This window comes from Pteropus medius, unplaced genomic scaffold, assembly GCF_902729225.1.
Source record: "Pteropus medius unplaced genomic scaffold, Ma_sr-lr_union100, whole genome shotgun sequence".
Lineage (NCBI taxonomy): Eukaryota > Metazoa > Chordata > Mammalia > Chiroptera > Pteropodidae > Pteropus > Pteropus medius.
The window spans coordinates 5,095,661-5,114,020 of record NW_024352787.1 but is presented as its reverse complement, the minus strand read 5'-3'; the positions used below and the strand labels follow the sequence as shown (position 1 = coordinate 5,114,020).

Sequence of the window (18,360 nt, the reverse complement as noted above, 5' to 3'; positions counted from 1 at the left end):
TTATATATTTTTGTTATGGATATTTATTAAAACTAAATATCAAAATATAAAAATAAGTCTGATTTAGAAGTTCACTTTCAAATAGTTCTATAATAAAATTTCAGACCAAACTTTTCAAAACAATTGAAGCACAATTAATGCTCTCTATAAAACACTATCAGTTATTATATTTTAATATGATCAACTATATCTATAATTACATAAATATAATAAAAATAATTTTAGTTTATTTTATTAATTTTTATTTTATATTTTGTCAGTATTTTATATTGTAAATATTATATTAGTAATTTAGTGTATACATTTAATTTAGAAATAAATAAGTATATACATATTGAGGTAAAATGAAAAAAGTAGTGATAAAAGGGAATGATAGCTGTAAAATAATAAAAAGTAGGGCATTAGCAAACTATTTGAACACTTATTGTTTAGATTATATTTATAAAGCAGTAAGGAATCATTAGAAACATCTGAACAATAGAATTAAATTATCTGAATCCTGGAAAATAATTATCTGATGACTATGTACTGGAGATGGGAGAAAGAAAGCATAGTGACTAATAAGATTACTCAAATCAATGGCGAAAGGTCATGAAGGCCATAAGAAGAACAGTGTCCTTAGGAACAGGAGCTAATGGAGAAGATTGTGATGAATTGAGTTGAGAGTAAAGAGTGGATAAGAAGAAACCTCAGATTACTCAGAAGATTAGTGACTGGAAGACTACAGACAGGGTGAATGATGGTGCCATTATCAGAAATAGAAGGTCAGAAGCAGAAATTCCTTCTATAGAGAGTGGATAAGATTCTAACATTCTGATTTCTGTCTTACATTGAGGCTTTGAGGTGGAACAATCTACTGAGAATTTAAAAATGCAGGTCTGACAATCAAAAGAAGGGCAGAAGGTACTTACGCAAGTGGTTTAGGAATTGTCCATGTAGCTCCCCTAAAGGAAAGAAGACAGAACTCAAAGAAAAACAAGGAAAACCTCATCGTATGCAGATTGAGAAAGAGAAAGTAATAGAGATAATCAAAGTAGAACTCAGAAAGGGTTATCAAAAAGACAAAAAGAGAACAAAAAGTATGAGTCATAAAAGCCAAGGATAGTTTTACAAAGGGAGAAGTGGTAAAAAGCATCAAGTTCTGAAAAGTGGTTAGCTAGGAAAAGTAATGGGTGCTGGTGATGGTGCTTGTGGCCAGATTCAGCCATTGAAGTGGAGAATACACAAGCATCCACTTTATCTGACTCTGATAAACTCATTTATATAACAAAGGAAGATCAGGATTTAGTCAATGAGTTATGTGTCATATATCAGAGATGGGTTAATAACAGTGTTATAAACTATAAACATAAAAATAACTGAACCAGAGTCTGGATAAACTATAGGTTCTAATTAGGGTTTTAATATTAACTTTTAATACTAATAAATTATTTCATTTTCCTGAAAGTCATTGTTGTCAACTGTGAATTAAAATTATTCAACTAGATATGATGTAACATCTCTTGTAGGTCTGAAAAAATAAGAGTTCCTCTAAAAATGATATTATTGTTTATGCAAATATTGGTTAAGATGGGGCACTCTTAAAAGTTTCTACTAAAGAAACAGAAAAGAATATATATATGTATATATACATGTGTATATATATACACACACATACATGTACATATATACATATATACATTATAGATTATGCTTGGGTTATAAATAACACTTTAATAGTAAACACATTGAACAAAACTGAATACAATACATTAATTATAATCATGCTAAATACTTAAAATTTTTAAAAAATGACTTCTGTTTTAAATTTTTCCACATTTTTCCAGTCACATTTATACAATTATTTTATGGCTGAGCACACCGTAGAAGTCTTTCAAATTAAAAGAAAAAAAACTTATTGACTTATTTAACCAAGTGGATAAGTGAACAGAAACTTAAAGACACCCATTATTTTAAGTTAAAAGAGGATACTGATTTTACATTCATAGTGGAGAGAAAAAAGAGTAACTTAAAATCATAAGAAACTCTTCTTTATCACTCTGCAGGATTTTGATAAATTATTTAATAGGCATGGAGCTAGAAAAATAAATTTTATGTCTATGCTTTATTTAAATTAGATTAAGCAGTCAAAAAACCACAGTTCTTAATTTTAGCAAACGACTGTCACACTTTTCTGAAAAAGCCATTAGTTGAACAATTTCACATATAATTACCATCAAGCACTCCATGTATTTAAGTAAAAATTTGTAAATAACATACATAAGACTGTGCAAAGTTAGGAAAACATAACTTACTGTTTTTTCCTTCCCAGGTTCCACCTGACCAGGCTGTGCTGTGCATGCTGCTTGTGGTTGTTCTTTTATTTTTTGAGTTGTCCTATCATCTCCCTCAGGAAAGCTCTGAGGCATCCCAGATGGTAAATCTTCTATCTTGGTTTGTGGTTGCTTCTTTTCTTGCAGTACCTGTGGAGCCACTGTGCCTTCAGGCTTTCCTTCAACAATTTGTACTTGAGTTTTAAGTAAGTCATGTTTCTGTTGTCCCTCTAGAGCTGATGTTTTTGGTCCTAGCGGTAACTTTTTGTCTTCAGGGGTTGGTTTTTTTTCTTCAGGAGGTGGCTTTTTTTCTTCTGGGAGTGTTTTTTTGTCTTCAAGAGGTGGCTCTTTTTCTTGAGGGGCTAAAGCTTTGTCTTTCTCTTGTTTACTTTCTTCTCGTTTTTGATCTGTTGTTATCTTGGGAGGCATATTTTCAATTAAAGGTGTTTCTTTTACTTTTTCTGGAATGATTTTTTCAGCTTCTGTTTTTACTTCTTGTTCCTTCTTTTTCACTTTATCTTGAGCAGGCATTGCTGTTTTCTGAGGTGGTTGTTCTGTAGGTACAGGCATAGGAGACACTTTTGGCCCTGATGGCGTGGATGGCATTTTGCCCATGTCGCCAAGCTGTCCTGATATTGCTCTCTGGGTTTGGCAATTTAAACAAAGCCATTCTTGAATCTACAAATAAAAAAGCATTGAAAATATTAAGTGTAATATAAGTAATCTGTTTTGGTGCATTTATCAAGGTTAAAATTTGGCAATTTCTAGTTGCTTATTTTGTATATGGAGAAGGTAGGTCACTGTTTTCTAAATCAATGATACCTTGATTTTTCAAGAAGATTGCAAAAAAGACTAAAAGACTATTTGAAATAAAAAAAATATGAGGAATCTTTAAAGATGAGCAAGTTACTCTCCTCACCATAAAAAAAGAAAAAGAAAACAAATCTTTAAAGACACAAGAATATCTATTTTTTGGTGAAAAATCTGCTTTAGTCCCAAATAGAACTATTTTTAAGCCTGATGCCTTCAAAATTAGTATTAACATAATACATTTATTTAAAAACTATTAAATTTAATAGTAATTTTTATTTAACAACTAATTAATCAAAAATATTTTTTAGGATTAAATCTATAATCTATCTCTTGACTTAGGTTGAAAGTAGCTGTAACTAGTACATACAATACGACTTTACAAAGTATATTGAGAGTTTTCAAGAATCACTTTAGTATTAAAAATAATTTCATTTTTAATAATATTCACATTTCTAATGCAATTGAGCAAGAAGCATTCATAGGCTCAAATCGTTTGATATCTTTTTCCCTAGAGTTTTCTGAATTGCTGACTAAAACAGTTCCTTAAAACTCTGCTCCTCAGGGTTATCCATGGGCCATCTAAGCCAAATCAACTGAGGTGGTCCTCAGACATACAAATTCCTGAGAACAACACCAAAATTATTTTAGCAGGTTCCTGGAGTAGGAAGAAAATCTGCCTTTTTAATAAACTGTTAGTTAATTCTTTTGCAAACTAAAGACTGCAAACTACTCTCTCATAAATAACAAATAATCATATGGGAGACAGATTATGTCAGAATTCCTCCCTTAATGATGTATGCTGTGCTTTTTTTTTTTTTACATTATTTCTGTTATAAGGTAAAAAATGAAGGCTATATATGTAGCTTCTAATTGTTACCATTTTATGAGTATTCATTTTGTTAAGTATACAGTTGGAGGGTCAAACAAGATAATATTGCAATCATATGTTGCATTGTTTTCTGCTAAATTCAATTTTAAACTGCTTTTCATACTAGATCACTTTCCAGTTGCATAACTTAAATTTAAAGGTAAAAATCACTTATTGTTCTAGAATATTATCAGAGATTGAGTTTAATTTCTTACTTCCACTTCCAATTTCTTTAGAGACGTTAAAATATGTTGCTTAATAATGACTGTTTTGAAATCTGTAAGCCATTATAATTCTTACTTGATGATCCAAAGGAGTAAAAACAAAAGCCAATTATTTAACTTAAGTAAATGTTGTCTATAAAACATTAGTATGAATTATGGATTAATTTCTTTTTGTGCGTATGATCATCTAATACTAATTTTCTACTAAAGCAACTCTGAAGTGAATTGTGGCTTCTTTATGTAATAACTTTATATAAAAGTCTTAGGAACAAAACTGATTTGATCTTTTATGTCAAATACTAAAAGCTCCAGCCCTTGTGTTGAACAGTCCCTGGAGAAACTATTCCATATCATCTACAGAATCAATCTTTATCTGTGCTGTGGTTTTAAAAGCCATTACTTGGTTGAGCCATATCTTAGGATATTTTCATTCAGAGCCTGATTTTTTAAAAAACAAAAACAGATACAAATAGCTGCATCACTGTGCTGTTTTGTCAAATGGATTCTAAAAACTAAATGCAGGTGTGCATTAAGCATTCCCATCAGGGCATGTCCTAATGTAAATAAGTTAGGAAATCTTTAATGTACTAGGAATACATGTTTCAGTTCATTAGAAATTCTTGCCAATTATAAAAGTGTTATTATTTTATCTGAGTTTGGGGGACAAATTATTCCTACAAAGTTGTCATCCTTTGCTATTTATAGCATATGATACTACAGTGGAACATAGCTCTTGTTAAAAGGTAAATGTGTTAAGGAAATAAACATAGTGATTGTTTCAAGGTATCATAGAAGCATCAAAAATTTTATATTTCTCTATAGATGTAAATTTAAATTTTATTTATTAAAAGGATATGAAAAGGCAGAGGCTAGGGTAAAAGCAAAAGTGGAAATGATAAAAGCAAAATCGATCCACACTACTAAAAATAAAGTTTCAAGTAAGTTCATTTTGGACAATAAGGGTCATTGTCATTGTCATAGCATCATTAAATGCAAACACAATTACTAGGAAAATTTGCTTCACAAAAACAATTTAGGAAATACTCTATAAAGACACAAGAAGATGTAAAAATCTGTGGTTCACAATTTTTTTTTTTTTTTGCTTTCTTTACTAAAAACAGTCCTAAAGATTTTTGCATGAATATTCAGGAATTTCATTAAAAAGTATTCTAAGTCACCCAAAATGTTATGCACTCTTATTTCTTCAATAGCTACACTATTAAACACTCATAATGCTTCTAGTCCAGGTGTAGTCTTGAGATAAATTAAGCAAGATTTCGTAACTTACATAAGAATTCAATGAATAATATATTACTATCATATATGACTTTTACTAGCAGAAAATACATTACCAGGCCTAGCATTAACTCTTTTTGTAACAGTTACAATTGTGAAATCCATGACTATTCATATTTGCCTTTGGGTTAAATATTAAATGAGTATGCTTTTATCTTTGAAATATTAATAAAGACAGTGAAACCATCAGAAAATGAATATATATTATGTATAATATAATGTACTACATATAATTTACTTATATATGTATATATTTAATGTATTTCTATTATATTACTGAGTATAGAACATAGAAAAGTACAAAATATAGATGCTTATGGAGGCTTTTTAACAAACTAGTCATTATGAATGCTCTCAAACCATTTCCTTTTTTTGTGTGTTTTTGAAACAGATTTTATTTTCAGTATACTATAAATATCTTATCTAATAGTGTAAAACATAATAAAAGTTTATATTTCATCTATATTATTAATCTTCTGAATTAAACAAATTCAGAATCTTCTGAAATTTGTTTAATTCAGAAGATTCTATACTATGAGATTAATCATATTTTTATTTAGTGCTTTAACATTAATAACCAGGATATTAAAATTCACCTCCAAGTAGGGAAAATGTTCATAAACAAATAGTTTATAAAAAGGTAACTCTACTTTAATCACAACATAATAAAATATATTCAACTGTCAGCTAGTACATGTTAAGAAAATGCATTTATTTTAACAGCACATCATCAGGGCTTGTTCAAAACAACACAATGTTCCAAAAGTCCATTAATCTTAAGAGGAGAGTAGGAAATGAAGGCAATAAAAACCCAGAAAAAGAATGCTGCTGTGCTACTCAGCATTTTTCCATCAATAAGCAATTTGCTTTATATAACATTTCAACTGTAACTATAGCAACAATACCATTAAGGAAAATGTCAGAACTTCAGACCTGCCTATTTATTTTCTCAAGTATCTTTTCTGAAGCATGATAACAAGACCTGCAGCAGGCTGAAAATTTGCCATTAGACTTAAATTGGTAGGAAAGTGATGGCTGCAAAACCTACATGAGTATTCATATTTGTATCTGAAAAACCTTAATATCACTTTATTAAGGTTTTTTAAATGAATTTTCATTTAAAAAAAATGACTGGACTGATTTGCAAGCTCATATAGTTTCTATTGATAGAAATATTTAAGCAGAGACTAGGTGGCCCCTACTCAAAATTCTTTAAAGGAAAACCAAGCAATCAAGGAGATTGCTACTATAATACCATTGAGTTCTTTGCTTCCTATTAGCTTATGATTCAAAAATAAAAATAAATAAATAAATAAAAATAAACTTTACATGGGTTCTTGTTTTTGCATTTGCCTATCATTCAAAATGTTATTTTTAAAGCTGATAAAAAATTACACTAATAGAGACAGGAAAAAATGGTGTAGATGATAGAGGCTTTATTCATCCCTCTTTCGACCAAATCAAAGTTGTGACAGAAAGACAGAGCAAACATCAAGGAAAGTCGCCTGGGATCTAGATGAACAGAAGCACTACAACTAAGGAGAGAAATAAGTAATCAACCTGCAACAGGTAGAAGGTAGGAGGTTTGAAGACATGAGGCTGCCTGGTACTGAGCTGCTGAGTGGGGCAGAGGCTGCAGCAACAGCAGCTGGCAGCGGGCAGCTGCAGATGCCTTGTAAAGGGTTATATCCACCAGCGGACTCTTGTGGTGACAGACCTGCTCACTTTTGAGTACCAGTGCCCAGTTGGCTGCTGCGGGGTAGGGTCTGGAACCAGGGACTTACAGTGGGGCATTGAGTTTTCAAAGTGAGGGCCAGAGGCAAGGCTTTCTCCCTGGCAGAAGTGCTGGCAGTATCCATTGTTCTGTTGAGCCCTCCTCACCTCCCAGTGTGCAGACTCAGTGCCGCCATAGCTGAGATGTCATCAAACTGGATAACGAGGTTGCTTTGCCCAGAGGATTCCTTGAAACTCCACTTTCCCCAACTTGTGGCCCCACCCAAGCCACATCCAGGTGTGTCCTTGGCAAGTCTGGTGCTCCTTGCTGAGCAGTGCCAAAACTCACACTGGCGGCAGCTGGCCTCGGTTTCTGGTGTGGTTTCTTGAGGCAACTATAAGCACAGCATCTGTGTATTGCTTGTTGAATCGTAACAGGTGGCCCCGGTGGGGCACTGGCTGGGGCTAAACTTGGCCTGCTACTGAACTTCTCTCAGGACTGGGCTACTGGACATCTACTACACAAAGTCACGTTAATAAGACCAGGAGACTTAGGAGCTTTGCTTAATGCATAGAAAGAGACACAGAAAGACAGCCAAAATGGGAAGACAAAGAAGCAGTGAGAATTTTAAAAGAGATAAAATTAATAAAAAGAGATAAAAAACATAGAAATGGAAATGGAAATTATAAAAGAGAAACAGAAATGAAGGATACATTATCTGAGATGAAGAGCATATTAGATGGAATAAATAGAATGCATAAAGAAGAGGATCGAACCACAGATAGAGAGGATGGGGAAGCCAAGGAGATATTTAATCAGAATAGCAAGAAAAAAAAAGCCAAGACTATAATAATAATTTAAGGAACCTATGGGACACAATTAAATGTAAAAATATCTGGGTCATATGGGTACCTGAAGGAAAACAAGATGTTGAACAGCTATTTGAAGAAATAAAGATGAAAAATTTCCCTCACTTGGTAAAGGAAATAGACATACAATCCCAGGAATCTCAGAGAATTCCAAGAAAGAGAAGCCTAAAGAGGCCCACACCAAGACATGTCATAATTAAAATGCCAAAGGTTAAATACAAAGAGAGAATCTTAAAAGCAGCAAGAGAAAAGCAGTTAGTTACCTACAAAGGAGCACCCATTAGATTGGCAGCTGATTTCTCAAAAGAAACTATGCAGGACAGAAGGGCTTGGCAAAAAATATTCGATGTGTTGAAGACCCAAGATCTACAGCCAACACTACTTTATCTAGCAAAGCTATCATTTAGAGTTGAAGGACAGATAAAGAGCTTCCCAGACAAAAATAAGCTAAAGGAATTTATAAACACTAAGCCAGTATTACAGGAAATGTTGGAAGGACTTCCTTAAGAAGAAAAAAAATGTACCAAAAATAGGAATAAAGAATGGTAATAACTACATTTCTATCAAGTGCCTCAAATGGAAAAGAATTAAATGCTCCAACTAAAAGATAGAGTGGCTGAATGGATAAGAAAACAAGACTCCTACATATACTGCCTACAAGACATCCACTTCAGATTAAAAGACACACACTGACTAAATGAAAGGGGATGGAAAAAGATATTGCTTTGATGGACCTAGAGGGTATTGCATTGAATGAAATGGGTCAGATAGAGAAAGACAAATATCACATGATTTCATGTACATGTGGAATCTAAAGAACAAAATAAACAACAACAGCAACAAAAGCGGAAATAAACTCACAGATACAGAGACTATTTTGAGGGCTACTAGATGGGAGGGAGGTCATTTGGGATGGCAAAAAAAGGCAAAGAGATTAAGAATTACAAATGGATAGTTTCAAAATAGCGATGGAGATGCAGAATGAAGCATGGAGAAGATGGTTAATAATGTAAAAATATGTAAGGGGGAAGAAGGGTACTAGATTTAGTAGGGTGATCACTTTGTGAGTTATGTGGAATCTCTGATCACTATGTTGTACAATTGAATCTGGTATATTATTGTAGCCCAACTACAATTAAAAAAAAAAACTCATTGAATTGTACAATTTAAACACGAGCAACTAATTGTCTATTATACTTCGATAAAAGCAAAAAAATAATTACACTAATAATCTGCTTAGAAATCACTATTTTACTCATTGACGGATTCACAAAATTGGGGAGCAATGTTACCTGCAACTTGTCATTTGTATCAATGTCACTTATAGTGTTGGCATTAGAGTGTTCTATTTATCTAAGGCTTATATACTTTTACCATTTCAATTTAACATCTTGAAAATAATATTTTTTGCTTATTAAATATCTAAAGTTACTTCCTTTTGTCGTGTTTAAAAGAGAAAAGGATTGAACTTACAGTTAAGGCACTCTTTTTATCAGATTACATCATTTGTTCAGACTATACAATCAGTAAATTAGAAATCTGTGATCATTCATAAGACTGCACTTTGCAAGTGTACGTAATGATGTATTTTCTGATATCTCTTTTCCTACTCTGACCCTCTTAAAAATGAATGAGATTAGTGTCAGATCCTTTTTATTATACTATTTTTGAGTAGAAAGTATAGCTTTCTTAGTATTTCCATTCCTTTTACAATCATTGAAACAAGACTAACTCATATCCAAAATATGTAATTGAATGATTGAGGTTTACCTTATTTACTTCATATGTAGCTATAAGAATTATATCAATGTAGTAGAACACAAATATTCAGATGAAAACTAAGAAAAAAAGGCAATTTAAATTCTAATTTTCAAAGAATTACTAAACACAAAGAGTAGGAATCAATAACAAAACCTAATATAATATTGATACTGTTAGATACTTGTACTGAAGCTTTCATTCCTAAGTCTAAATTGATGAATGTTTTTTTGTCACTATTCGTCTCTTCTTTTATGTGTATGCTCATTTCTGTAAGACCCTGAAACCCCTATATACCAAGATGAATACTCTTTCACTCAGTCGAAGCTCTAAATCTAAGTTTCTATATAATGTAAATTACATTAATAGACATTTCCATAATAGCAATACCAACTAAAATCATGTATATTATACCACAAATTAAAACTATATTTAGGTTATAATTTCATACTCCTAGTTGACATTCTCTTTTGGTCCATTTTTCTTTGACTAAACCAGGATTATTTTTCTAGTCACTTTCTTATCACAATTCATATGCATTTTCCTAAACTAAGAAAGTAATCTCAGAGTATTTGATGTTTTAAATACAATATAAATACATACATGCATTAATTAAAATACCTCTGAATTACTACGTTAACACGATTTTGACAGAACTTGAAGTTAATCGGAGGCTTAGTTTCCCTTTATAAATATATGAATAAGAATGAAATAGGGTTCATTTCCCTCCAATATCTTTTTTCCTTCCTTTTTTTCCTTTTCTTTCATTCTCTTCCGCACTCACTTGCACTTGATATCTTTCTGTCTCTCTATCTCTGTCTCTCTCAATAGAAGGCAGCAGGAAGAGACAGTAAGGTCACTAAAACTATTCTTTGACTAAGCAATCTACTCGATCAGAGAGACATTAAGATAACTGATGACTCACCAGCATGTGTAAAGGACAGTTCCCACTCCAAAGACATAGCTGATTTCTCACTGGTAATCAATGATGCAATAAACTTATGGGTAATCATAAATACTGTGCTGACTTTAGCTAACTTGGCTCTAGCAAAAACACACAGCTCAAAGGGAAGGTTTATTTGTGGATTTATGGCATTTCTATTTGTGATTAATTGTTTGAGTGTACTACATTTAAGGCTGATATTTATATAAGTCTAACATAACAATAACCAACAGTTTTAAAAATATATAATTTGTTATATGAATATGAAGTTCAAATTTTTATACAATCAGTTCTTATCTTTCTGCTCATAAAGTTAGCTATATTTTATTATATCCCTATTACAAGAGGTGTGTATTAATATTGCATGTGTTGATAATTACATCAAAGCAAAAAAAAAAATACCTTTCAAGTCTTAGTCACTACTCAGTCACTACAGATAATGAGTGAATTTTAAAACAAAACTTATTTTGAAGATTTTAACACACTTTATAACAGAGGAATTTTGTTAAGATGACAAAATGCATTTGGAAGACAGATTATTTAAAGCACATTATAGCTGAATAAAATTCGTAGAACACTTCACAGGATAAATAAAAACCAACCCCAACGTCTAAATTTAAGCATAATTGTTGATATTATATTCAAAGACAGAATAATCTCACAAACTAGGGAGCCTGAAATGTACAGGAATGGGGGTTACACAAGACTGGCTGGATAAAGGAGGATGGATGCAAATGAAGTTAGAGAGACTGGTTAGGTGTTAAGTCACCCTACAATGTAGGAGAACATGGTGCAGCGCTGGAAGCCCTTTTTGCAGGGAAGAATTAGTATGTTGATTTTGCAAGGTGTAAACTTGTCTAGACTGAACAATGTTTCCCAGAATTCTTTTTTCTAAATATTTTCCAGGATAGTGTGGCACTAAAGACATTTTGTGTGAGATTTAGTGGGCAGAAGTAAAGCAGCAGCCACATGGCTTTTTGTATGTTCAGAAAGTTGGGGCAGAGTCATCAGGTTCTGCTGTAGCTCACCCAGGGTGTCACTTATTGCTTGGCTTGGGACAGCAGGCAGGCTTGCAGCTGCTCTAGCTTCCTCTGGATTCTCCTTTGGCTTCTTCATCAGCTTTAAGGTTAGAAGCTGTGAGAACAGGTGAGCCTTCTGGCCTGTCCTCGTGGGTTCCAGCTTGTGTTTGCTCTCCCTTACTTTAAATTCATCTACCTTTCCTCTGCCTGTCTGCTTTTCAGACTTCAAGCTCCAGTAGCCTTTCAGCGATCACTTATCCAGCTCCTGCAATTGAATAAGGTCAAATTCCTATGACAAATCCCTTATTATTTATGTTCTAAACCTCCTAATAGTTCTGCTTCTCTAATTTAAGTCTTAGTGATATAGTCAGGATGAGTCAAGTGTTATTATATGGGTGATAATTTTTTACACTTTTATCTATTAATGTTGGTATATGTACAAAGTAATTCTAATAGGCTGTTTCAGATCTTAACTAGTACGGTAAAGAAAGTGCACTTTACTGAATTTCAAGAGAAATATGTACTGTCTCTGGTTGTTAGTGAGATACACGTGAATGGGCCATATGAAAAGTGTTTTTAAGTCATAAAAAATAATTTGTGACATACATATACAGTAAATTGTTTTTTAAAAGTTGAACATGCATGTACCCATTATCCACTTAAGAAGTAGAACATGGTCGATACCATTAGAAACAATAGAATGTGCTCTGCAACAATTTTTTATTCTGTACTCTTTAAGAACAACCACTATTTTAATTTTCTGTTGTTAGATCTTTGTCTTTTGTTAGGTTTTTAGTATTATATATATATTTCTTATATATTATTTACTTTTATATATTTTTGATTATATAATTTTCTGCTCTTTTTCTTCCTTTTTATTCCTTTCAGAAAACATAACCTAGGTACAAAAATCATCCATAAAATATGTGTGGGACATGAGGATAACTTTACAGTGAACACCAATGAACCACTGACCCAATTAAAAAAATGAAATATCATTATATTTGAAGCTTCTTTCAAACTCATTCTTTTGAGTTAACTATCCTTCTAACTTATGTGTCTATAATTATGACTTTTGGGGGCATATTTTTACCCTATATGTTTGGATCCCTAAACAACATATTGTCTGCTATTGAATATTTTGAAAGATGGTCTCTATATTTCCCTTTTGTTTGGATTCTCTATAATTTTAGAATCATAATTATAGAATGTCATATTTCATGTATATCTTTCAAAATCAAAGCATTTTCTCAAATCTAAGCTATGGTGCCATTGGGAAGTACTGATGATAATGATAGATAAACATAATGTGTAACACCATTGCTAGATGTAAGAACTATGAGAAACTAGAGAGTGCCTGACTCACATAAACTCACTTAACCTCATTTTTTTTTTTTTTAAATATTAGAGACCTGGCAAAATACATCTGTGCCAAACTCAGATGTGAGTTTATGAACCGCTAGCATACACTCTCTTCACCAGACAAGTTTTTAATAAAAAACATAGTGAAGATTCTACACTCTGAGTCATCACAAATTAATATGAGGCAAATTTTAAAAAGAATATAATTGTTCAAATACTCAAAAATGAAGATATGGTTTATAAAAAGTTGGGTTTTCTGTTTTTAGATAGCTTTTTGCTTGACTGATATTCAATAGCTAATCAATACTGAGAAATCTCGATGAGACTTCAAAGTAGTATTATTCAATTAATTCATAGGCTATTTGTCACTTAATTCCTGTAGGACTAAGTGACAAATAGCCTATGAATCGAGTGCTATATAGATATCTATATCTATATATATCTATATCGTCGCTCTTAGAAGAAACAAATTATCTAGAAAACAAAAAATACAATATATATTAATATATATTACATGTAGCATAATACAATATAATATAAATTAATATAATATATAAATATGTACTCATATATGAATATATCCATATAAAACATATATTACATGCAGTATAATATAATTAATATAATATAATGTAATATAATACAAATTAACATATATCTCCTCATTCAAATGATATAATTAAGGTAAGAATGATAAAATTAGATTAAAAAGGGAGCAATTAAATTAGCCAAAGTCAATGAAATCTAAGTGGTGTGGAATTTATTATCGACCATGACAGGCCAGTTGGATTTGGAATACAGAAAAATGGACCCCCCCACCCTCCCACACACATAAATATCTGTCTTGGACCGAGATATTAGAAAAAAGTACAAAGCTACATGAATAACAAAAACAATGTATGATTCATATGTTGAAGATAATGAAATTAGTAGAGAGAGAAAAAATTCAAATTTAAAAATGTTTATGAAGGACTTAGTTCCATAGTTATGGCAGGACTACAGCATCTGTTCTAAAGCTAGTCATTTCTTCAAATTGTTCTTTTTCCTGTAGCCATTCATAGACTTTAGGATTAAAATTTTATATATTGAACCTGACTCCACTTGTATTTTTAAAAATACACACACACACACACACACACACACACACACACACACACAAGGACTATCTGTTCATGGTAAATTTTTTAAAAATTTGAAATTGTCATTGAACTTTATAGTGAATAATTTGCTATTAAATAATTTTTTTAAGAGTATGATTTTTAATGACGATGGAATAACTGATTAGTATTTTAATTTATTTAATGATCCTTCTATTACAGAATATTCTAAATATAGCAATGCAAATATAAGTCAGAATGCCAATGCAAAGGAACAAGGCATAGTTTAAAGTAGTTTGTTTAATTCCATAAATAAAATATTATTCATTTGCTTCACTATTTGGCACCTAACAGTATGCCAATAACGTTTATTACACATTCAAGACTATCAGGCTCAATCTTTTGCTCAGCATTATATATTTACAGGCATTATATTGCTGCCAAAATAGGTAAATGGAACCCATGTAAAGCTGAAGACTCGTTAGTTACTGATGAAAGAAGAATAGACGTTTCAAGTAGATTTATCTTCATATGTGCTATTTGTCTCTGCTCCTAGAGCCAGTAAGGATTGAATGTGGTGAGGAAGAATTGAAAGATTGGATAATATAGAAAGTTGAAATGGCAAAGGTACTATTAAATATTTGGCAGCAGAAACATTACCATTACCCTGTTCATTCAGGCAATGAAAAACTAGTAATTCTAGAACTAAAGTATCGTTTAATGAATACATAATAACAGTAAATACTAGTCCACATAAGCCAGACTTTGAAGAGTATAAGTTCAATTGATTTCTTTTACTGCTAAGGAGCCTGAGACATTTACTGATGAATCTTAACAACTAGATCCCAGGCTTCACAGCCTCAAAAGAACCATCGACTAAAATACCAATGGAACAAATCCCAGAACTTAGTCTATTCTGTATACCTTAGTCACCTCAAGAAGTCCAACAACCCCAATTAATCCTTATGACCTCTACCCTTACACTCTTCACCTCCTCAAATCTGCTCAGAGTTTCCTAGACAGTGAGCATGTAAGACCTGGGATGAATCAGGGGTGAAGGCGAGGAGCGGAGAGAGAAAAAGGGGAGGGTTTTGTCAGAAAGAAATGGCATGCTTAGTTTCACATCTGCCCATATTGCTGTCAGGGCCAATGTAGGAGTGGTGCCTTGTTGTCTGAAATGTTCATTAGTCAAATGAATATTTTTAAGTCAGAAAGTAGCAGGGTTTCTTCTTTAATTTATATTTTATTGAGTTATAATTGACACATAACATTATACTAGTTTCAGATATGCAACATGATTCGATATTTGGATGCATTGCAATATGATCACAATAAGTCTAGTTATCCTAGTTAAAATTTTTTTTTCTTGTGATGAGAACTTTTAAGATCTACTCTCTGAACAACTTTCAAATATAGAATACTGTATTATTAACTCTAGTCACCATGTTGTAAGAAACTGGCATGACAGAATCTGTCATCTTCAAAAGAATCTGATAAAGAAATGTACTCTAAAAAAATCAACACTGCTTTCATAGCCTTTGAGTGTGCACATTGCACTTGGCCGAAAAACAGAACTGTATAACAGAATTGCCATTTTTAACAGATAGCTGATTTCCTTTTAGCATGTTAACTTCCTCCCTAGGCTACTTCTATTTAAAGAGGACAAGTTTATCCTGGATGAATGACACTGCATTGCAGAGGTTAGACGCTCACATAGATGACTAGGGTGGTAAGAGAAGACTGAATGAGGGAACTGACGCAGGCAAGAAAAATGTCCTAGTTAATAAGAAAGCTGATGACTTAAAAGTGGAGGAGGAACAGGTTATGGGAGCTGATAAATATGCTTCTCTCATTTAATTCTTATAACAATTTTACACTTATGTTGAGTATACAGATGAAGAAACTGAAGCATAGAAATTGAAAAGTAAAATCCTGCTCGATATCTAAAGCTAATAAGTGGCTTTAGCTTTAAAGAACATAGACAGCATTAAACCAGAGTTAGAGCTGGCATTTCCCAGAAATGACACACAAAAGAGAGCAGAGGGCAAATTCTTGGAAAATAGCTCCATTTAGACAAGAATAAAAACCAGAAAAGCATACTAAACAGGATCTTTCTAAAAAGTGGGAGGAAAACCAGTAGTGTTTAGTAAAGTCAAATGAAGAAAGATGAGAATATCAAGAAAGTGATAGGCAATAGCACCAAATATTGCACCGAGGTTAACATATATCTCAAAAAGTTGGCAGACATGTCTCTTTCTCACGACCAAGTATTCTATTTATATATTTCATTGTACATTGTTTGCTTTGTTTCTCTCATCCTTTCAATAATTGTTATTTGTCTCAAGTGGACTACGTAAAACTGACTATAACAATTAATTGTTTTACCTATAATTAAATATGTACATATACCTAAAACTTGACTTATGATGTACATTACATTGCTTCATCTTTGTGAGTATAAGATTTTAAACACAAAAATAAAAAGAAACCCTAGAATTAAATTCAAGTTCCATGTTAGAATTCAAACAACATTCAATTTTGAAGGAGACATTTATAGTGTTATTTTTTTCCTTAAAGAGTATTAATTAGACTTTATGTGAATAGTTACTGTAGAATGAAGCTCAATGCTTTTCTCTTTCTTCTTTCCAGTTTTCAAAATGGAAAAATTGGTTATGATGGAAATAAACTATGATAATGTTCTGCATGCTTTTTATATTAACAGATATATTGAAACTACTATAAGAATCTTTATTCCTGGAGAAGCTACTGATATCATACTATATAATTCATCCTTTTAATTTATCATTCCACATATTCCCACAAGATACTGTACTGGGTCCTGTTAATACAGAGATTAACACACACAGTTGTTTATTACAGTAAGTATAAGGTCTAGCAAGAAATAAAGAAATTATACATATTGTGACTATCCTTATAATAAGTCAGCAGAAAGTACTCTAGTAGTACACAAAGATGCAACTCATGTTGAGTAGGGGACGGCGAGAGTCAGAAAAGGTTTTTCAGAAGAAGTTCCTACAGAGTTGAACCTTGAAGAACCATCAGCCAAAGAAGAGCATGCTAGGCTGGAAACGCAATGGTAAATTTATGACCAGAAGGGAAAAGTGTATAGAAGAGTGGCTGTGATTAAAACATAGCAGATTCTCAAAAACTGGGACTTTCCTTTTTGCATTTCCATAAATCATCTTATACCCATATTATGCATGTCCTATAATATTCTCTTTACTTTAAGGATAAAACTAAAATAATATTTTGCCCTTCAGGTATTAAAGCTTTATTAATTATTTAAAAGAAAAGCAAAAATATAAATTTGATATTTAGCTTGAAATATATATTGTGTAATTATTAAAGTAGACTAGCTATTTACCACTGAGATACATATTTATTAAAGTAATACTATCTAATATATAGCCTCCCATAAATTAGGATATGCAACATTTTGGTCATATTAATATAGGAAAGAGGCATGAGAACTACACAGACTGACTAAATGTTAAACCAAGTGGAATTCAGAGCCTGCAATTTGCTGCTAGACACAGAACCTGACTTATCAGCCTTATGAGCAGACCACAAAGAACTACAGAACAAAAGAAGATTTCTGCTAACAACTATCTGAATATCCATACCATGACAGGAAAAATGGAAAACAAAGACTTTAAGCTGTACCCTATACAAGTTAAAAATAAACCATTTGTTCCATTCTTTATTCTCTGTAATCAGTAATTTTCATAGAAATTAAGAAACAGATAAAAACCCATTCTTCAAACACTCAGGGTCTCATTCTGACTTTTGAGAGGAGACCATGTCTCTCTGTCTGTGGAGCGTTATTACTTTTCTAATAAACTTTCCTTTGTCTCTAACTCTGGTTCACTCTCGAATTCTTTACTGCATGGAGCCAAGGACCTTCATAGAGCTTGAGTACCTACCCAAGGGGATTTGTCCCATCCTGCATCAATATTTTAATATAGTATTATACTACTAATACTCTGATACAATCTATGCATTTAAAATAGAATTTCAGAATATTTATTGACTTCACTGTTACAAGGTCAGAATTCACAATCTCT

The 18,360-nt window shown here is 32.1% G+C and overlaps 1 protein-coding gene across 1 annotated transcript in view; it reads right to left on the bottom strand.

Annotated features, from left to right (window-relative positions):
• The window catches only part of PCLO (piccolo presynaptic cytomatrix protein), a 349,327-nt gene that overhangs the window by 184,013 nt on the left and 146,954 nt on the right, over nt 1-18,360 (bottom strand). The window contains 1 exon segment of the mRNA XM_039849076.1: nt 2,295-2,990. Coding sequence (XP_039705010.1) covers nt 2,295-2,990 — 696 coding nt within the window.